The 23,391-nt window shown below is 37.5% G+C and overlaps 1 protein-coding gene across 1 annotated transcript in view; it reads left to right on the forward strand.

The window, feature by feature from the left end:
* Positions 1 to 1,189: 1,189 nt before the first annotated feature.
* LOC137396735 (putative ferric-chelate reductase 1) overlaps positions 1,190 to 23,391 on the forward strand; it is a 35,597-nt gene continuing 13,395 nt past the window's right edge. The window contains exons 1-7 of the mRNA XM_068083048.1: positions 1,190 to 1,323; positions 5,415 to 5,623; positions 7,516 to 7,661; positions 10,111 to 10,208; positions 11,116 to 11,305; positions 13,385 to 13,516; positions 13,750 to 13,968. Of these exons, the coding sequence (XP_067939149.1) occupies positions 5,434 to 5,623; positions 7,516 to 7,661; positions 10,111 to 10,208; positions 11,116 to 11,305; positions 13,385 to 13,516; positions 13,750 to 13,968 (975 nt within the window). The 5' untranslated portion in view covers positions 1,190 to 1,323; positions 5,415 to 5,433. The remainder of the gene's footprint in view (positions 1,324 to 5,414; positions 5,624 to 7,515; positions 7,662 to 10,110; positions 10,209 to 11,115; positions 11,306 to 13,384; positions 13,517 to 13,749; positions 13,969 to 23,391) is intronic.

Genomic DNA, 23,391 nt, shown 5'->3' on the forward strand with positions numbered 1-23,391 from the left:
TTTTGCCTAAAAACATCAATTCACACCAGAGCAATAGCCGGTTAAAAAATAAAAGCTGTTCACTTGTTAAAACGTTCATACTTTTAACACTGCACGCAAAACAATCTGACTGGTAAACTTATAGTTTGCCGAACAATGTTCGAAATGCCTGTTTTGCTATAACACTTATTGCTAACTATAAATATGCTTTGTATGCTATTCTATTACCAGACTTGTTTGCATATCCTTCATAATTGATTTGGAATGTTTTTGTTGAAACTTCAACTAGTAACCAAAACACACAATCTTCTCACAAAAAAAAACAGGATTTACAGGCAAAGTTCAATATCAACTAAATTGCCTACATATGGCTCCAATCTGACCACTGTCTGATCACTTTCTCGTTTGATAGTAGTTTTCTTATGGCTAATACCTCGTAATACCTCGTAGAATACATCATACTGGACCACCTAGGGGTGTAATGGGTATGCCTCATATGATAAATTAGGTTTTGCTTATTTTAATTCAGTTTTCTGAGTAGTTAATATAATATTAATGTTTGTTTGGTGTCAGTACAGGTAGAGTTAACCTGTTATATGTTGGCTCGTTCCTTTGAGCTCCCGCACTGTCCGTGGTAGGAAGCTATTGTGGTATGTATTTTTATTTGTCTGTATGGAAGTGGGTTGTCCTTTGGATCTAGCTCTGGTTATCATGTTGCTCTCCACGTTCATCAGCTCGTCATAGGATTTGACTAATGCCGGGTGAGTTTCTTCTTTGCTGAGTATTCTCATCAGAAGTCTTAAGCGCTGGTGCTGTCGTCTTATCTCTAGAGTTGGCAAGTCAAGCTTCGCTCGTGCTTATCGATAACGGAAACACATTCAGCTGCCTGCTCCTCAAATTTTAAAACTATTTTGACTGTCTCCATTATTGAAGGCCTCACAAAATTTGTAATATACTAAACAACCTCCATGAGTGTCATTGTGGTTTTATCTGCTGCTATGGCGCTATTAGCCAAAAGAGGATGTCCAACGCACAACTGCACGATAGCGCACTAACGTCGTCTTTGGTAACAAAGATAAATAACTTTCTAGTAGCCTGCCGAACGATCGGCAAATGAGAACTACGTATACTATTGTGCGTGCGTAGTTAGTTCACGTGACCACATACCATATATAGCTTGTAGTGTTGACAAAATAGCGCACATTCGCTACTTACTGACACTGCGGGGTGAATACAAAACTCTACGTTATCTGTGTGTAGTGGGTACAAGGAGGGTCGCGCTGAGAGACCGATTTCGGAATTGTTTTCTGGTGCGAATTGTTGACAAATCAGTAACAACCAAATGTAAGTTTATAACTGTAAGTCATCAACTGGCTATTTTTATTCACATAAAAACGTAGCATTTAGTTAGTTTTTCTTTGTTTGGATACAATTAACGTCTATGTCATTGGCATTTGAGGCTGTTGCTGTTTGGCATTCGCTATGACCCTAACATTTGTACGAGGTACTTACCTCTTACCTTTTCTTCATTAGTACACATTAGAGTAAAGACAAGTGGCGCGCCTCAGATAATTTTATTCCTTAACCAGCATTGGTATATAAAATTTGATGCAGCACTCCCCAGCTTCTGTAGGCCTAGCAATATTTTGCCCAACCTAAACGTAGAACGAATGCTAAAAGAAGTAACAATAATAAATATGGTTGACTGTTACGCTAGCAGTATGTATTTATTTGAAATCTAAACATCAGTGAGTAACTTTGATTTTTATTTTTTGAAGTGAGTATAGAACTGCGAAAGACATTTATTATTTGTTGAAGATTAGTGCGTGAGAGCACCAGAATAAAGGATTAAATTATTGTAAAACTGCACCAGCCTTTGTCGATATTCAGACCAACCTTTGTCTAGATTCGGACCAATCTCTGTCGAGATTGGGACTTGTCTAGGTTCGGACTTGTCGATGTTGGGACTGTTTTCCCAATGTATCTAGGTAACAATACTGTTCTAGGTTATTGTTGGTTTTCTGATTCTGATTCTGATTAAAAAGAGTCTCGAGACCTCAAAAGGAGGAAGTGGAGACCGTTTGCATAGATTGTATAAGAATAAAAATTTATCTATTTGAACAAGTGAATTTAAAACATCAATTAATAAAACTTTCCTGTTCTAATGATCTCCCAATCTAATATCCCGAGAAGTTCGTGGAATGAAGCTATTAAAATATGTGTTTGTGTTGCAGGCGATTGCCTTTGGAGCGTTAGACCGAGATGATCTGGTGTCATACTGGTGTGGTTGGGACATTAAAAAATTAAAACTTTCAATTAGCGCTGAGTGCGTGCTATTAGATAAACTGTTTATTAAAAGGTTGAGTCTTGCTCGTTTTCTTCTGATCTCTAAAACTTCCAACTGGATATTCTCTCGAGCTTCCGTTACACTAGCAACTCCTTTCAAATTACATATAAATCTCACGGCTCTTCTTTGTATAAATTCAATTTGAGATATGTGTTTGACTAAAAAAGGGTCCCAGACCTCACAAGCGTACTCCAAGGCGGGTCTACATAAAGTCAAATATGCGATTTTCTTTACTTTATTAGGAGCATTAAAAAGAACCCGTTTTATCATTCCCAAGGTTTGTAATGCTTTGGTACAAATCGATGTTATATGGTGGTCCCAGCTCAATGTATTTGTAATAATCACGCCCAAATATTTAAAGCTATCCACAACTTCCAGATTGGTATTATAAAGGTTGTACTCAGCTGGGACGCCAGAGTCTGACGTGAAATTAAAATTTACAATTTGACACTTTGTTACATTAAAAATCATTTTGGACTCAGAGGCCCAATTTTCCAAGGCAGTGAGGTCAGACTGAAAATTTATGCAATCATGGTGATCATCAATTCGACTGTACAGAAGAGCGTCATCAGCAAACAGTCTGATGGTGGAGTGTTTTAAAACTGATCCGACATTGTCAATATATATTAAAAAGAGTGTGGGCCCCAAAACGGAGCCCTGCGGCACTCCAGAGTGGACTTTTAAGGGTGCTGATGCATGACCGTTTATAATAACTGTAAATTAATTGTACGTTAGCTGCTGTTACTATTCTCTCGTGTTTTGTATGCCACTGTAAACTAGTTGATGGCCGATGTTTGGCCGATGAAAACAAATAATTATGTAATATATTGATTGATTTTACGGAACCAATGTCTGAGTTGCAGTTACTTTTGTATTTAAGTTCAAGCTGAAAGTTCAAGTTAAAATAGAGTCCCTAAACCACCCGTAGGTGGAAGTGGAGACCATCAGACTCGTACAAGTATCATTGTACGATTCTGATTGTATTGTATTCATCTTGGTAACGAAAATACATACATGTAGCTAAGAAATATAGTGAAGTCTTGTGTTGAAGCGAATCCAATATGCAAATAATCAACGAGTATGGCATTTTCAACTGATTCGTATATACCCACACAATAATGTTCAAAACAATGTATAAGTTATTAACTTAAACCACAGCTACGTATTACCTGGCCTAAACTCTAAAAATCACAAACCTGTAAAGATCTGGTTGGCTAATAAGATTTTTTATATTGTGCGTCTTGATCAGCTGAAGTGTAGTACCGTTTCAACTCTTTGTAAAAATGAATTACTTTTCTTAATGTTTTGTGTTGGTTCTACCTGTTGGGCAACTCTTTTATAGGTTTATATATTATTCTAAAATTACTTGATGACCAAAAGCTATGATCGTCATTTAATCTGCACTCCATAATTAGGAAGTGTGTTGTGTTGCCTTTAATACAAGTAGTATCACAAATGTACATACATTGTTTTGAAGCATAAATATAACAATATAAGTGTTAAATTTATCGTATTGTGTTTGAGCTGCTCTCTCTCTTCACCATATATATAAACTATAGCGTTGGATTTTGAAACGATTTTGTTGTGACCATTCCAAATTAATAGCACTTTATGATCGATTCTACGTATTTATGAAGCATCTGGCAGCAATGATATACAGCCCATGTGGGGGCTGTATATCATTGCTGGCAGTCACCTAATTTTATGCTTCAAACACCTAGTATATTTATTTTCACTCAAGGAAATTGTTTCAAAACGATTGTTTACAACAACATAAAAGGCTATTCACTAGGATAAATGAACACATAACATGGGAAAAATCTTGAAGTGTAACAAACATTTGTATTTACATCGGCTGAAGTTTGGGGAAGGTTGTCTTTGATTTACTATATTTTTGCTTTGTTGATATCCCCGCATAAATAATTGTTTTTTGGTGAACCAACTGCCAGAGAGTTTCCTTACAGTTGAAGAACATCATAGGTCGCAAAATTCCAATGGATCAATCACGTCAAAATGAAATTAGGTTTACAAACTTATAGACTGTCTTAGGCATTTTACAAAATATTTAGCCTACTGATTCAGTTTTATTAGGATGGATTCACAATGTCAACAGCTCTTTTGTAAAGTTGTTTTTATTAAATGCTTCTAGTGATTTGTTTTGCCAAGGTTTTAGTTTAAATTACAACAACATTAATATAAATTTTTGGTTGTGGAAAACTAATATGAATAGCCATTGTACAAGTTGCAACATGTATTTGATATTACTGAACCAAGTTTTTTGTATGATACTTGAAATTATAGAAGGTTACTGTTTCCATTCGTCGAAGGATCCTTCAGTAGAATTCATTTTTCAAAAAATAAAAGTTATAAAAAAATGTTTGCATGCATCAAGTGAAGCTTGGAAACGGTAATTGTTAGTCATCTTGTTAGATTAATATATGCAAATACAGTTAAGATTCTGTGCTAGACAAACCGTTCTTGCCATGCTAATTAATAAAAAAATCATAACATTGATCTAAGGGTAAGCTTAAAGAATCTGAAATTGCTATCAGCCAAATGGCTATACTTAAGATTGATACTATTTTGGGTCAATCTCGTTTATCAGTTGGTCAGTATATACTCCGGATCGCCTGACAATGACAACACTACATGTAGTATCAGAATTTATCTTGGATAACATTATCCCATAAGGTCCTTACATTCAATTACCTATACGAGTGAGGTCAAAAGTCTCTGAGGAGACCTGTCTTAATAAACCTCAAGACTGCGTGCTCTAAATATTAGATGTAGATGAATATTGTGTGGTAGTAATTTTCCTTCCACTGTGCATAAATGTTTTCTAGCTAACAGTGTGCTTATTCACATGCTAGTCAGGAATTAGAACTGCTGAATCATGATAGGCTTGAAAAATACTATTGAGACAGGTGATAACGGCTAAATTTGCATACTTGCGTATGCAAATGCGTATGCGCTTCAGGCTCTTGCGTAATGTTGCAGTGACACAAACAGGATTTTTGCAATCTTCATGACCAAGAAGCAAAATTTTTTCAGCTCGATGGTGCGAAGATAATTTGGCCATAATTTTTAGCGTAGACTGGTGCGCAAGGATGTTACAAATATTGCTTTTGGCTTGTCTGCTGGCGGGAGTGCATGCTACATCAGATGGAGCTTTAGACGGTTCTTGTACCAATGCAAATATGGCTCCCGGCCATGGAACTAATAATGCAGCTGGTCAGGAATCTCCATACGGGATCACGCTTAGCGCTGATCAGTATTCTGCCGGTGGTTCAATAGTCGGTAAGTTATTGAATTCTTTCCTCCACATCTCTCCTAGACATTATGACTGTATGACTATGCACTCTTCTGAAACTTCATAATTTAAAGGTAGATAACGCTTTTGCTACTGGATTACAGGCATACTGGTATAGCTGTTATATTACAGGCATACTGGTATAGCTGTTATGTTCTTGTACAATGGAACCTCGGTGCTCGACCATCTCTTTATTCAAACAATTTGGCGCCCGACCCAAAAAAATCGCGTAAAAGATGCATCGGAATCTAAACAGATTTTTAGTGCTCATATTTTAGAAAACTGTTAAATAACAACTAATTATTGACTTGAGTAATTACGATACGGTCTGTATTAGTATTTTATCATCGGTATTTATGCTTAGCATGAATTTACTAGCTGTATATGTGGCTGTATATTTGAAGTTTTTATTTTTGCATGTACTATAAACATTGTTTTTTATGTCACTTGACGTGTTTTTGAATATATATTGGTAGCAGTTAATAGATTATTATTATTATGTAGCTTATAAAATTTCAGATTTTTTAGCTTATAATTTGATAACAAGATCGTTATCTAAACTGGGCGTGCGATAGGTCAAAGCTCATAACTCACCTTCTATTGCGCTTAAAAAGCAAGTTATTGCTGCAAACTGTAGCAAACATATCAATCAGCACAATGAGCTTTCATACAACATCGTTATATTTATATTTATTAAAGTTTGTGTGTATGTATTCATCAGTTGTGATTGTCCAGCTATAGCTATTAATATCTTGGATATAAAGAACCCGTATCGCTGAAGATTTGATCTCAGACCATCCTTCTAGGATCTCAGATGCTTTACCAATTCAGCCATAATTCTGCCACATGTCTTTGGACAGGTGACAACTGGCAAGGAAGCCCGTTGATTGTGTGGCTTGAAGAAAAGTTGAAGGAATTCGTGCTTTTCACAATGTAGCATAGTTGATCCGTTGGCGCGAGAAACTTACTCAATGATTGGTAGCGCGGGTAGATGACAAAGACGCCCGTTGATTGTGTTGCTTGAAGAAAAATATAAGGAATTGAAGCTTTCCACAAAGTAGCATAGTTGATCCGTTGATGCGAGGAACTTGCTCAATGATTGGTAGCGCGGACGCGGTGCCACCCCTTTCATCCCTTAGATAGTGCTTACTGTTTTCGGTTTGAGAGACACTCGGGCTAAAAGATTGAAAAGTTATGTGAATATTTGTTGACTTCATAGCGATTTTATCGCATTTTAATAGTATATGAGCAAGCTAATGTTAGGGGATACGCTTTCCAGAGAGTACCCCTATAATTTCTTCTTAGGGATACGCCGCATCCCTGCGTACCCCCTATTTCGAATACTGGTTACAAACATTTAATAAACAATTGCAAGCCAGCTGAAACTGAGAAAAATAATCACTCTCATTCTCGAGGGAGTTAAAAGTCTACTGAGTGAGTTTTGCTAAAAGGAGTCAGGAATAATGAGAAAACATTGTCTCACTGCTTTCCATGATACTCGAGTATGCCGACTGTGGCACGCCGACTCCGGCAGCCGAATGTAAGGCGTAAGGTCACTGTCAGCTATCGATTTCATCGCATCAAGCTTTACATTAATTCATGAAGAGATCTGTTTGAAAGGAAAGACATTGTGTCAAACTGGATGCTGACATTAGACGAATAGCTATTAAAAAAAGCTTATTCTTGGTTGCAGTCAATATAAAGATAATGTATTATTCGCCAAACTGCCTAGAAGGAAACATCTGCAACAATTTTCAAGGAAATTGGTGAATCAATTCACTAGCTATCTTAGTAAGTTATGTTACCATCGTTCCACGCTTGGCTATAGCATCTACAGTGGTAATACGGTTATATACCAAGTTGATCATTCTGCTTATAGTTACACTACAAGGAAGTGAAAGCTTCAAGGGATTCCTGGTGATGGCTTTACCAGCTGATAACTCGCAAGGAAGCCCAGTTGGCTCATTTGAAGCTCTAAACAGCACGCAGGCAAACTTAGTAAAGCCCTTGTGTACTGATGATAAAGTAAGCCAGTCTTTATATCCTCAGTAGGAACATTTGTTTTCAGGCTGTTTACCAGTCCCTCCTTCAGTTGCTGTTGCTGTTATACCAGTCCCTCCTTCAGTTGCTGTTATACCAGTCCCTCCTTCAGTTGCTGTTATACCAGTCCCTTCTTCAGTTGCTGTTATACCAGTCCCTCCTTCAGTTGGTTCATTCGTTCACTTCGATTACCATTCATTACCTCATAGTAAAGTACATCTACTGTAAAACCTCTATTTGAGTGCCACCTCACCTCTATTTGAACGCCAACTCTATTTGACTGCCACTTTAGGTGAATGGTTGAAAAATTGAATAGCAACGAAAGTAACAATTCGGACGCAACTGTCCGAGCAAACTATATAAGTATGTTTGTGTCAAAAATGTCAATTTTTGTCTCTGTATATATTATAAACATGGTTTGTTTGTGTCACTTGTTCCTGAATATATATTTGTAGCAGATTTAAAGCATATTATTTTACAGCATTGCTGTTATTTAAACTCGGCTTTCATGAATCAACACTCATAACTCCTGTTCTATTGCACATTAAAAGCCAGTTGGCTGCAAACTGTAGCAAACATATCAATGACTGACTGCAATGAGCTTGTATACAAAATTGTTAAAAATAGTTATAAAATGAAAATATGTCTTCAAATTCAGAATAAAATACAAAAACTTGAAAGCTTCTACAAATTGCAACGCAGGCTATGTCATCATCCAAGGTTAATTGCAGTCAATAGATATCAACTGGTAGAGACATTACTCATTTTCCCAATGCATATTTATTTAAAGATCTGCAAGTTGGAGGAGAGTTATAGCATATTCCTTGAAATATGAAGGATTAGTGTCGCTCCACCCGTAGGCGAGTGCAAAATATAGGCGGCGTTTGCTTCACCAGTAAAAAGGTTTCGCGCAAGATTTGAACTCCGAACCTCCTGGGTGTGCAAAGACATGCCTACTACTAGGCTAAGCCACCACATTGCTATACAATGGAGTAATTGTGACCATACTCATTACACCGGTTAAAGTACACGCGCTTGAAGTGCTCGCGAAAATATTGTTGGTTACTACTAGCATGTTTGAAGATCACTTACTGATACTTGCCATAACTTACCGATCCTCTTGTACTGCAGTCAGTTAGTTTACTAGCTTATAAGTTAATTATAGCTAGCTAAAGCCTGGTTCCCATATACGTCGCAAAGCACCGGCGACAGCACCGCAGGCTATTAGTGGTGAAATGGGAACCTACGTGCCGGGTATCGCCGGTAGTTGCCAGCGGCATCGCGATAGTTTAGCGCTGTTCAAATTTCTCAAAAGGCCGCATGCAAAACCTTTTCGAGATGCACTGTACGGGTGAAGGTCACCATTATAGAAACGGCATGGCGAGCAAACATTTTATTTGATTATGTGATTATGTTTAGGGATGCAGCTTGTATGTGAACATATGCCGCCGAGCCTAACGTCGCAAACGTTTTGCTGCGCAAGTTACCGTCGGAGTCTTGCAGTCGATATGGGAACCAGGCTTAAGTTATCAAATTGTTTTACTGGTAGTAATTATTTGATTACCCATGCAACGCCGGGTATTCATCTAGTTTCTCAACATCATCAAAAACTCATCCTGAATAACTATTGTAACTGTCTGTTGGCTAATTTGTAGTTAAACTCAATTCAAAGAATTTGAATTTTTTATAATTTTCAGAGCTGAATTTAGTTATACACTTGTTAGAAACCATAAGATTTGGAAAATCCTTAAATTAAACAGGAAAGACAGATCTTTTTACACCTATAAGTTATCAGATTCAAAAGGATAGTTAGTCAGCATACCATAGATGCTGTTAGATACCATAGATACCATAGTGTTACCATAGATTCTCCTGCATACAAGCCTACCTCGCATATAAACCAACCCGAGAAAAACGGAGAATTCCATCAAAATTAGCATGTAAGCCATCCCTCAAATCGTGACCCAATGTAAACACCTATCACAGCAAAAGGTAAGTAGGCTAACAGGCTAGCAGCCACATGCCTAGTATGGCTTGAGTTGTAGTTGTTGGGATTAAGTTAGCATAGTGTCAATTCTTTTGAGTGCGATCAGAGTTATACCTATGTGATAAGCTTATCCCTTAGTTTGGTAACTTGTTTTGCATTCTAAACTTTGCTTATATGCTAGAATCTGCGGTATATAGAAGTTTAACAGTTTGGCACAGACATCCATTTCCATAGTCATTTTGGATCATCGAGATCCACAGCCGATTGGTCACAACTTGGATGCGATGTGCATGGATACACATGCCAGCAAAAAAGTTTAGGTTTAATCTAGAATTTATGTTGATCTGTGCTCCAATTTGTTTTAGGCATCTGCACTCATCAGACAATATAGAGACGCCGCTTGTCTTTTTTTTCATCAAACACTTCGTTATTATTTATATATTTTAGGGAATGACTCACACTATAGCTTTTAAGGAATCCAACCATGACAAGATTGAGCTGAAATGGAATGCCCCCAGCAGTCTTGCTGGTAATCTTATATTCTAGTAAGTTTGTCATTCTTTTCCTCAAAGATGATTTTTCCTTCCTGCTTTTCTTATGTCCGTCTCAAAATCTGTGTCTGTGGTGACACTCATTTTTGTTCCATACAAATATACACTATACACTACATCTCCTTTATCAAAGTTGTTATTCTTTTGAATAAAGAATGGCTTTTTTACACACAGAGAAGATCATCTGCCAAAAACTTTCGTAAATTGCGATTGATCGATAGGCTAAAACCAAAGTAGGTACACAAATGAGAAACTGCTGGTCACACTTCATTTCACCTCATCGTTAATTTTTTTCTGTTGTTTATCGTCATAAAGCTTCATTAAACGACTCAGTACTGCGTAGTTTTACATTTTCATACATCGACTACGTTTCCTTACATCGACTATGCTATGAAGCATCAATCTTTGAAGCATAGAAATGCAACAATACTAGACAGACCGGTGATCTATCAATTGCTATCAAGTTACTCGGAACAATATAGTATCGCTAGTTGCTCATTTGTCTCTAGTCATTGTTGTTTTACCGCTTATATACGATTTGTGATAGACAGTTTCACTCATCAGAACAGGAAAAACAGGTAGCCGTTGTCACTAGATCTCACTTGTTCCATGTAGCATGTACACTGTCACTAGATCTCACTTGTTCTATGTAGCATGTACACTGTCACTAGATCTCACTTGTTCCAGGTAGCACATACACTATCACTAGATGTTCCTTGGTGCATCATGTATCACAGACACTGTCACTAGATTTCACTCGGTCCGGTCCGTGTGGTGCAAACATAGTCATTGGATCACACTATGTTGTTTCGAGGAGTTTTATGTTTCTGTCATATGATATAAAGTTTAAAGGTTAAACTTTGACCACTGCTATTCACAATCTACACATTTCCTGCTGCAGTGCAACATTTGTGAAGGAATACTCCCGATTTTGGATAAAGCTACCATCGACTCCGGTATGGGATGGAGTGAGCGCCCAACCGACAACTGCCCTACCTAATGCGGGTGGAGTCACAGACCCTCCTGCCCTTAATCCTAGTGTGAGCTACACTGGATGTGGCAACACTAAAGGATGTTACAGTGATTGTCAGGTAGCTATGATAGAATTAGAGTGATCATCATAGTGCTCTAAACTCACTTCAAGTTGTTCCTTCAGTACTCTTACTCCTTCCAATTGACTATAAATAGTTTTAACATCAATTAAGGATAAGACTGACAGAACTTTTCAAACTTTATCCAATGGTATGTCACTCGTGAAATTGCTTTAACTTTGCTAAGTGATTGAAATCTTTTTATGTCCAATTATTTTGCATTGAAAATGTCATGAAAATTTCTTAATCTCTGTTGATCCTTTTACAGGGCTGGCACAAAAAATAAAATGATTCGAATTGCAGATTTAAATCGTTATTTTAATCATGATTATTTTGGGGAATCGTCACGAGTTTTTTGTTTTTGATTTGTGTCATAATTTTGCAAAATTAGTGTTTCTTGGCAAAAGATCTTGTTTTGATGTGTATGCAGCAAACCTGCAAAAATCTTCTGTCATGAATTAGCAAATGTGATGGAAATAATTGAATGTTTATGTAGCACAATGCTACAGAGGGGCCTTTGAAGTTCAATAAATAGAATTACGACATTAAACTCTTTACTGCAATCACCTCAAGTGTAAGCATCAAAAGAGTATTTTCCATCTTTGGTTTCATTCATTCAAAAATATGAGACCGGCTAGGTATTGAAGAAACCAGCAAGCTCGTATTTATATTTCGCCTCATCAACAGTATCGATCACACCAAGAAAAAATGGGCTCAGATATTTCATAGGGCCGTTTTATGTCAATGGTTTTCATTCGAACCTTGTATGATATTTCTAGTAGCTCTACGGGACTAAGTTACATTTTGTTTGCACGTTATAATTTTATATGGCTTCTGAATACAAAAAATATAAGAATTCATCAAATTAAAGCATACAAGTTACTAATATTGAAAAGTGGGCTCATAAGCGTCCTGATGCACCATACAAAGAGGCAGACATATAAGTTACTAATACTGAAAAGTTGGCTCACCAGCATCCTGATGCACCATGCAAATAGGCAGACATATAAGTCACTAATACTGAAAGGTGGGCTCACCATCATCCTGATGCACCATGCAAAGAGGCAGACATATAAGTCACTAATACTAAAAAGTGGGCTCACCAGCATCCTGATGCACCATGCAAATAGGCAGACATATAAGTCACTAATACTAAAAAGTGGGCTCACCATCATCCTGATGCACCATGCAAATAGGCAGACATATAAGTCACTAATACTAAAAAGTTGGCTCACCAGCATCCTGATGCACCATGCAAATAGGCAGACATATAAGTTACGAATACTGAATAGGGTGGTGTAGCGAAACCCATCTCAACACTCTTGCTCTCGAAGGGGTCAAGGACAACAAAACCTCAGTCGTTAGCCGGGGTCTGTGGGCATAGCGGCTTGTTGGTAAGGGCGGCTAGATACCACAGACGGCTTGATGGAGGGTTCTTTTTTCCTTCATGAGTCATCTGTTTGTGAGCACAAGCCGCGCGGCTTGAGCATGAGGACTTACGGTATATAAATGCTTATATATATATATATAAATGCTCTATTCTGATATTTAGCACTCTCTTCTAGTGAACTGCAACTTTTTTCTTCATCAGTATATACATGTATATATATTTAATGATACCACTACATTTGTATCATGTCTTGATCATCCCTAGTTCAGCTTGTTTGTGCGGTCAACATAGCATTTACTCTGCTTGGTTTGTATTTGGGTTTTAATCAGAATGTGTCGGGATTAAACTTATATCAAGTATATATGAATGGATCTTTGTAAGATGCGCAAAAAGATTCCTCATTCCCAAGAACTTTCGTTATCACTGTCCATGTGAGTAGTTGCTGAATTTTATAATGGACTTGTATACTTTTTCTGCCTGTTACCCATGAAACAGCTCACCACCATGTTGGAAATTAAAACACTTATCATAAGCAGACTCCTTAAAGTCCTCAATGTGACTAACTTACTAAATTTACGTACTAAAGTACTAAATTTAGGTGTAAGGTGCATTGCAAGGAGTATAGGTGGGAGTGGCATGAGCTATAGGTAGTAGTGTTGGTTGTGAGCAGGACGTTCTAATGTTTTTAGGCGGATGGTACATGCGGCTTCCTGGTGACCTGGAAAAAATTAACTGATACTACAGTTGAGTTTGAAATGTTTGGTACGCTAACAGATTCACAAGGATATTTGGCACTTGGTCTTGCCCCCACCGCAACCATGGTTAGTTGTGTTATTGGCTACAGTTAATATCGATAGCATTGGTTTGTATGTTGTACGTTTTAATTGCTATTTTATCCAGTAAATTACTATGCATACATGCATGTTCATGTCCATGCGCCTCTATATTTATCAGACTTGTCTCTGCAGTATTATAGCTACATCTTGCCTTCATTTTGCATAAATATGTGCTATCAAATTCACTCGCAGCCACCTCAGCCAGCTCCTTTTTTCAGACTGATGTCAGTGTCATAGCATGCACAGCAGATGATCAGCGAGAAAGCAAGGTGGAGCAGTTCTTTGCTGCTAGTAAGTCAGCTGGTAGCGCATTCGTGGCAAGCGGGCCAATTAGTGGCCAAAACAATGTGGCTGCAGTCCAAACAAGCACCGGCACGAAGAGCATGTCTTGCCGCTTCACTTACGACAATGCTGCTGCTAAAACAGATTTGGATAAGGTGAATACCCGCATTGTTTTTATACTATGTGCGTATTGGTGGATGCTGTTTCACTTTCACTTGTATCTTGAAATGTATATGCTCTCAAACATTAACTCGATATTACAAATGATAGCAGGGTTTATTTGAGAATTGGGTCATTGCCACCCATCATTTAAGCTACTATGAAATAAATACCCATAAAGTTGGAGTAGTGAATTGTAACATGGTGGGATGGAGGTGGTTGTAGAGATGGGTGTGGAAAGTGAGTGTAGGTGGAGGATGTGGGTAAAGTAGATGGGTGTGGGTATAGGAGGTGGGTGCAGGTAGGATGTGGGTTGGGAGACAGGTGTGAGTGTAGGAGGCGAGTGTGGGTATGGGAGGTGGGTGTGGGAGGTGGGTGTAGAGTGTGGATCGAGGAGTTGGGTGTGGATCGAGGAGTTGGGTGTGGATCGAGGAGTTGGGTGGGGATCGAGGAGTTGGGTGTGGATCGAGGAGTTTGGTGTGGGTGAAGGAGTTAGTTGTGGGTATAGGAGTTTGGTGTGTTGGTGTGGCTATATGTAAATGGGTAGATTTGTGGGTGGATAGTGTTTGCACCATGCGTGTGGGTACGTGCATGGTTGTGTAAATAGGCATGCGGTTTAATTGGGATCGGTGTGTGGGGTTGGTATGTAGGTGTTTTGGTGGGTATGTGTAGGTGTTTGAGCGTGTAGGTGTGCATGTGGCTATGCATATAGATATGAATGTGGGTATGTGTGAATATCGATATCAATACATGTAGTACTATACATAGTATTGGAGTTTATAATCATGTAATCATAGTTAAGTTACCATATATGCCTTGATGGAAGAATGAATCTTCCTAACTGAAATATCGTTGTGCAATGTTATTCATAACCTTTTATCTACTATATAAACGGCAATCGTTGTCTGTGTATGTGTGTGTCCGCCTTATAGAGTACCGTACTTTTCGGACTATTAGCCGCTACTAGGTATCTAGGGCGCATTAACGGGAATCTCCGGTTATTGTGCCTCTATACATAATCTATTCTTCATTTTTACACAGAATTCCCTTGATCTCTGGTTAGCGCGCCTCTTTATGGTGCCCAACGACACTGTTCCGTTTTAAACAGCAAAGTTGCTGCCCTGTTAAAAAGCACCGTTCTGAGTTCTGCGGCCTATACAAAGGTGTCTATACAGCTATACAAATGCACTACTCATTAAATAAAATAAATTAATGAGTAGTAATTTACATGTAATTAATATTTACTGCCAACGTGTACCAAGAACGTCACGTGAACGTTTATTTCTTGCGGCCAGTGGAAAAAACGCAGTTCTCACCTACTAAATTTCCACATCAAAAAGGTAAGTACTTATTCAATGTTGTATTGTCTATGAATTGCCACACTTCCAATACATAACCCTTTCACTTGCGTTCATTTACAAATTTAGCTATCGGCCTACTGCCAGCCATTTTGCCGATATTGTTTCATATGTATACAATATTTTTTCAATGTGAAACTCTATCTAGAACGTTTGTTTTGGTTATATATTTTATTTTGCCAACATGTTAACAAGCACTGCTCTGCAAAAAACCCATTGTATCTATAAACCTACTTTGTGCATTTTAATTATCTGTGTAATCACAAAAATCTGAATCGACTATAATGTCATCAACATAAGTAATTGTTTTCTAACTCGGTGGCTTTTTCAAAACTCACACAAAAATGGCTGTTTTTAAGTTAGAAATTCTCAAACAAAGATTTAAAATTAAATTTTAGGCTAATTTTATAGAGAAATCTTTGGACAACACTGTCACTATTATAAAAGTCTTAAAGATCGTTGGTTATGTTATCAACGAATAATAAAATTCAGTTACTAGCAATTGCTGGGAAAGTCTCAAAAATGTGTCTACGGCAGTTGACCATAGAAAACGCATGAATGAGTCTACTTCAGTGAAAGGGTTGAAAACGTTGGATTTGCCACATTTTGTGATAGTAAACATGTTCATTTCCTTCCGCAGCTGACTTACTTTTCCTTTTTTTTCAGCTACAAGTACTACAGAACTTGCACGGGCACTCCAAGCGTTGCGATAGGCGACGGTGAGAAGAAAGCGATCTGTGTATATTACAAAAAAGCACACCATCTCATTCACTTTTAGAAACGCTTGAAGCTGTACAACGATTCCCAAAAAGCCTACTGCACAAATGCAAGAACAAATTGATTCCCTTAGAGAAAAAGACCGAATTCGCAAAGCAGCAGCTAGACGAGCAGAAACTGCAGAGCAAACACAGCTACGCCCACAACGAAACAGAACTGCTACTGCAGCTACTAGAAGTGCAGAAACTACGGAGCAAACAGCTACGTCTACAATGAAACATTAGCTACTACATCTGCTACAAGTGCAGAAACTGCAGAGCAAACACAGCTATGCCTACAACGAAACAGAATAGCAGCTGCTAGAAGAGCAGAAACCGCTGAACAAACACAGGTACATTGAGAGCAAGCCAGAATAGATGCTGCCGCTGCAAGAAGTGCAGAGACTGCTGAGCCGACCCAGCAGCGACTCAAATGGCTCAGAGCAGCCGCTACAGCGGCCAGACGTGCAGAAACCTCCGAGCAGATGCAGCGCGACAAGAACATGCTGCACTAGCTACAGCAGCTTCTCGGCAAGCTGAATTTTCAGAGCAGATGAAACGGCGACAACAGCAAGATGCACTAATTACAGCAGCTGCTACCAGGCGCCGTGTATGGGCAGAAAACTTTGCACTTGACTACAGTCCTGCAACACGATATAGGGCCGAATTTTTCTATGGGACGAGTGTCCAAAAATGTTCCAGATGTAATGCCTTATGTTGGAAAGGCGAGAGGTGCCGCCTTTCCAACATAAGGCATGTATGTAGTTTATATAGTAGATTTTCTTGATAATAAATTTTATCAACACAACCACATTACTGCTGCACTGTTTGTATATACCATGTCAAAACACAGACGATAGATGAAGAACTGGTGAGTCATGATTAGTGTTTTAAAGAATAGAGAAAGCATAATATTATTATGCTTTATTAGTTATCTTGAGGTGGTGTTGACTGATGTTCTAAAAAAGAATCAAGGAGATTGACCCACCAGAAGCTGAGATGTAGCCAGTCAAACACAGGTCTACCTAATAACGAATCGAAGGAAAACCCTTCGGAAATCCCGAGAATTGTGACATATGAAATCGACTTATTGGACATCTGCCGGAGTTGCGCACCCTTTCCGCCGTTACATATAATGATTGTTTTGGCTACGAGATGTGAAACGCTTCTCGCGTTAGTAAAGAATTTACAGACTAGCTCTGGTTTCTCAGGAAAATCAAGCAAACATTGTGTGGTAAAGGCAGTTGCCCACAACCCCTCGCCATGATTTTTCAAAACAGAAGAGCAGATTTTGACTATTGTGCTTCAAATTTTAACTCGATCTCCACGGATATGCTCCGAAGATCCTCTGTTCAACGAACGACACGTGTATAGTCTATATTATGCGATATCTGCGATTTGCAGTTTGTTTAGAATAAGAAATAGGAATGTGAATTTTTGTTCATTCATCATCTTTCTACTGTGTACCTACTGCAGCATTCAGTTGATTTTCATGATTATCGTCACTAGTAACAGACTGTAAGTTCACTACAGCCATAATTTTAAAAAGAATAACTTGACCGTGCTGCTCTTGCTGTAAGAAAAGAAAACGATAACTTTTGATTTGATTTATCTATTATCTTATCTATGATTGTGTTTTATGATTAATATAATAATCATAATGCATATTATACAGAATAATAATATAACTGTGTATAGAATAAATGATGTAACTAATATAATTTGTAGAAAATTCCAAATGATAACCGAGATTGATGATTGATTTAATTGATTCCATCTATTAGCTATAGTTAAAAAAATCTGAACAGCGCTAAAGATGAGTCTGAATAGGGAAACTAAGTGGGAGAACAACAAAACTAAGCTGAACTAGCAAGATAGCGGAATGTTGCGAAATAATAGATGCGTGTAATTATTTCATGCTAAAACTAATCTACACGTCAGAGGGACTGGTTCGGAATTCTCAGAGCAATGATTGTTAGACCCAATTTGATTGTTCTATACTTCCAGTGATTAAACCAATTAAAACGCCGTGATTGTTATAGGAGAGCGCATTAGTTGGCTTAATTGACCAATGGCACACAGGTCGATTTCATACGTCATATATTGATGCTAATATGATGATTACCAAGACACTTATGTTTTTTGGTAGACCTGTGTTTGGCTGGCTATATCTCAGCTTCTGGTTGGTCATTCCCCTTGATTCTTTTTTTAGAACATCAGTTAACACCTCAAGATAAATAATAAAACAATAATATTATGCTTTCTCTATTCTTTAAGCATGTAGAATTCTCAATTCAATAAATGCTGGCAATAGCTTAGCAGTGCAATAGCAAAATATTTTCTAGAATTTCTTAAAATGTGTAAATCTTTTCAATACTGCCAGTTTGAAGAACTTCAGTTTGCCTAGCAATCTCAATTTCATTATCGGTTCTGTGTACAAAATTAGGAAAACTCCGATTTGAGTGGTTCAAGACTGATGCATTGTAGACTAGCTGTAAAACACATTGCAAATTTCCATTGGGCTCTCTAACATTATTGACATGTATGATTGCATATGTGTATGCAGTCTGATCAGCACAAAAAGTTTAGTAGATAGCAGATCTGGAGTTGTTTTACAATATGAAAGACAGCTCTCAACAAAACTATTGCTTTATGTAAATCTGTGCCCGAACACGGGTAATGCAGCTAGTCTACATATATAATAATTCTAGCATATAGTGAAGTATTTTTGGATTGCATGAATAGTTGTTTTTTATAACTGATACATATGTGCTCTCAAATAAGTATTGTATTGATGTAAAACAATTATTCATCCCAAGTATATAGGCCTACTTGTGTCCACTATAAAGGCTCCAACTATTCATCTCAAGTATATAGGCCTACTTGTGTCCACTATAAAGGCTCCAACTATTCATCTCAAGTATATAGGCCTACTTGTGTCCGCTATAAAGGCTCCAACTATTCATCTCAAGTATATAGACCTACTTGTGTTCACTATAAAGGCTCCAACTATTCATCTCAAGTATATAGACCTACTTGTGTTCACTATAAAGGCTCCAACTATTCATCTCAAGTATATAGACCTACTTGTGTCCACTATAAAGGCTCCAACTATTCATCTCAAGTATATAGGCCTACTTGTGTCCACTATAAAGGCTCCAACTATTCATCTCAAGTATATAGGCCTACTTGTGTCCACTATAAAGGCTCCAACTATTCATCTCAAGTATATAGGCCTACTTGTGTCCACTATAAAGGCTCCAACTATTCATCTCAAGTATATAGGCCTACTTCTGTCAACTATAAAGGCTCCAACTATTCATCTCAAGTATATAGGCCTACTTGTGTTCACTATAAAGACTCCAACTAGTCATCTCAAGTATATAGACCTACTTGTGTCCGCTATAAAGGCTCAACTATTCATCTCAAGTATATAGGCCTACTTGTGTTCACTATAACAGCTCAACTATTCATCTCAAGTGTATAGACCTACTTGTGTCCGCTATAAAGGCTCCAACTATTCATCTCAAGTATATAGGCCTACTTGTGTTCACTATAAAAGCTCAACCATTCATCTCAAATATATAGACCTACTTGTGTTCACTATAATGGCTCCAACTATTCATCTCAAGTATATAGACCTACTTGTGTTCACTATAAAGGCTCCAACTATTCATCTCAAGTATATAGACCTACTTGTGTTCACTATAAAAGCTCAACTATTCATCTCAAATATATAGACCTACTTGTGTTCACTATAATGGCTCCAACTATTCATCTCAAGTATATAGGTCTACTTGTGTCCACTATAAAGGCTCCAACTATTCTTCTCAAGTATATAGACCTACTTGTGTTCACTATAAAAGCTCAACTATTCATCTCAAGTATATAGGCCTACTTGTGTCAACTATAAAGGCTCCAACTATTCATCTCAAGTATATAGACCTACTTGTGTCCGCTATAAAGGCTCCAACTATTCATCTCAAGTATATAGGCCTACTTGTGTTCACTATAAAAGCTCAACTATTCATCTCAAATATATAGACCTACTTGTGTTCACTATAATGGCTCCAACTATTCATCTCAAGTAAATAGGCCTACTTGTGTCCACTATAAAGGCTCCAACTATTCATCTCAAGTATATAGACCTACTTGTGTTCACTATAAAAGCTCAACTATTCATCTCAAGTATATAGACCTACTTGTGTTCACTATAATGGCTCCAACTATTCATCTCAAGTATATAGGCCTACTTGTGTCAACTATAAAGGCTCCAACTATTTATCTCAAGTATATAGACCTACTTGTGTCCGCCATAAAGGCTCCAACTATTCATCTCAAGTATATAGGCCTACTTGTGTCAACTATAAAGGCTCCAACTATTTATCTCAAGTATATAGACCTACTTGTGTCCGCTATAAAGGCTCCAACTATTCATCTCAAGTATATAGGCCTACTTGTGTTCACTATAAAAGCTCAACTATTCATCTCAAATATATAGACCTACTTGTGTTCACTATAATGGCTCCAACTATTCATCTCAAGTAAATAGGCCTACTTGTGTCCACTATAAAGGCTCCAACTATTCATCTCAAGTATATAGACCTACTTGTGTTCACTATAAAAGCTCAACTATTCATCTCAAGTATATAGACCTACTTGTGTTCACTATAATGGCTCCAACTATTCATCTCAAGTTTATAGGCCTACTTGTGTCAACTATAAAGGCTCCAACTATTTATCTCAAGTATATAGACCTACTTGTGTCCGCTATAAAGGCTCCAACTATTCATCTCAAGTATATAGACCTACTTGTGTCCGCTATAAAGGCTCCAACTATTCATCTCAAGTATATAGACCTACTTGTGTTCACTATAAAGGCTCCAACTATTTATCTCAAGTATATAGACCTACTTGTGTCCACTATAAAGGCTCCAACTATTCATCTCAAGTATATAGGCCTACTTGTGTTCACTATAAAAGCTCAACTATTCATCTCAAATATATAGACCTACTTGTGTTCACTATAATGGCTCCAACTATTCATCTCAAGTAAATAGGCCTACTTGTGTCCACTATAAAGGCTCCAACTATTCATCTCAAGTATATAGACCTACTTGTGTTCACTATAAAAGCTCAACTATTCATCTCAAGTATATAGACCTACTTGTGTTCACTATAATGGCTCCAACTATTCATCTCAAGTATATAGGCCTACTTGTGTCAACTATAAAGGCTCCAACTATTTATCTCAAGTATATAGGCCTACTTGTGTCAACTATAAAGGCTCCAACTATTCATCTTAAGTATATAGACCTACTTGTGTCCGCTATAAAGGCTCCAACTATTCATCTCAAGTATATAGATCTACTTGTGTTCACTATAAAAGCTCAACTATTCATCTCAAATATATAGACCTACTTGTGTTCACTATAATGGCTCCAACTATTCATCTCAAGTATATAGGCCTACTTGTGTCCACTATAAAGGCTCCAACTATTCATCTCAAGTATATAGACCTACTTGTGTTCACTATAAAAGCTCAACTATTCATCTCAAGTATATAGACCTACTTGTGTTCACTATAATGGCTCCAACTATTCATCTCAAGTATATAGGCCTACTTGTGTCAACTATAAAGGCTCCAACTATTCATCTCAAGTATATAGACCTACTTGTGTCCGCCATAAAGGCTCCAACTATTCATCTCAATTATATAGACCTACTTGTGTTCACTATAAAAGCTCAACTATTCATCTCAAGTATATAGACCTACTTGTGTTCACTATAATGGCTCCAACTATTCATCTCAAGTATATAGGCCTACTTGTGTCAACTATAAAGGCTCCAACTATTCATCTCAAGTATATAGACCTACTTGTGTCCGCTATAAAGGCTCCAACTATTCATCTCAAGTATATAGGCCTACTTGTGTCAACTATAAAGGCTCCAACTATTCATCTCAAGTATATAGACCTACTTGTGTTCACTATAATGGCTCCAACTATTCATCTCAAGTATATAGGCCTACTTGTGTCAACTATAAAGGCTCCAACTATTTATCTCAAGTATATAGACCTACTTGTGTCCGCCATAAAGGCTCCAACTATTCATCTCAAGTATATAGGCCTACTTGTGTCAACTATAAAGGCTCCAACTATTTATCTCAAGTATATAGACCTACTTGTGTCCGCTATAAAGGCTCCAACTATTCATCTCAAGTATATAGGCCTACTTGTGTTCACTATAAAAGCTCAACTATTCATCTCAAATATATAGACCTACTTGTGTTCACTATAATGGCTCCAACTATTCATCTCAAGTTTATAGGCCTACTTGTGTCAACTATAAAGGCTCCAACTATTTATCTCAAGTATATAGACCTACTTGTGTCCGCCATAAAGGCTCCAACTATTCATCTCAAGTATATAGACCTACTTGTGTCCGCTATAAAGGCTCCAACTATTCATCTCAAGTATATAGACCTACTTGTGTTCACTATAAAGGCTCCAACTATTTATCTCAAGTATATAGACCTACTTGTGTCCACTATAATGGCTCCAACTATTCATCTCAAGTATATAGACCTACTTGTGTTCACTATAAAAGCTCAACTATTCATCTCAAGTATATAGACCTACTTGTGTTCACTATAATGGCTCCCAACTATTCATCTCAAGTATATAGGCCTACTTGTGTCAACTATAAAGGCTCCAACTATTTATCTCAAGTATATAGGCCTACTTGTGTCAACTATAAAGGCTCCAACTATTTATCTCAAGTATATAGACCTACTTGTGTCCGCCATAAAGGCTCCAACTATTCATCTCAAGTATATAGACCTACTTGTGTTCACTATAAAAGCTCAACTATTCATCTCAAGTATATAGACCTACTTGTGTTCACTATAATGGCTCCAACTATTCATCTCAAGTATATAGGCCTACTTGTGTCAACTATAAAGGCTCCAACTATTCATCTCAAGTATATAGACCTACTTGTGTCCGCTATAAAGGCTCCAACTATTCATCTCAAGTATATAGGCCTACTTGTGTCCACTATAAAGGCTCCAACTATTCATCTCAAGTATATAGACCTACTTGTGTTCACTATAAAAGCTCAACTATTCATCTCAAGTATATAGGCCTACTTGTGTCAACTATAAAGGCTCCAACTATTCATCTCAAGTATATAGACCTACTTGTGTCCGCTATAAAGGCTCCAACTATTCATCTCAAGTATATAGGCCTACTTGTGTTCACTATAAAAGCTCAACTATTCATCTCAAATATATAGACCTACTTGT

This window comes from Watersipora subatra, chromosome 1 (genome assembly GCF_963576615.1).
Source record: "Watersipora subatra chromosome 1, tzWatSuba1.1, whole genome shotgun sequence".
In the NCBI taxonomy this organism is placed as follows: Eukaryota; Metazoa; Bryozoa; class Gymnolaemata; order Cheilostomatida; family Watersiporidae; genus Watersipora; species Watersipora subatra.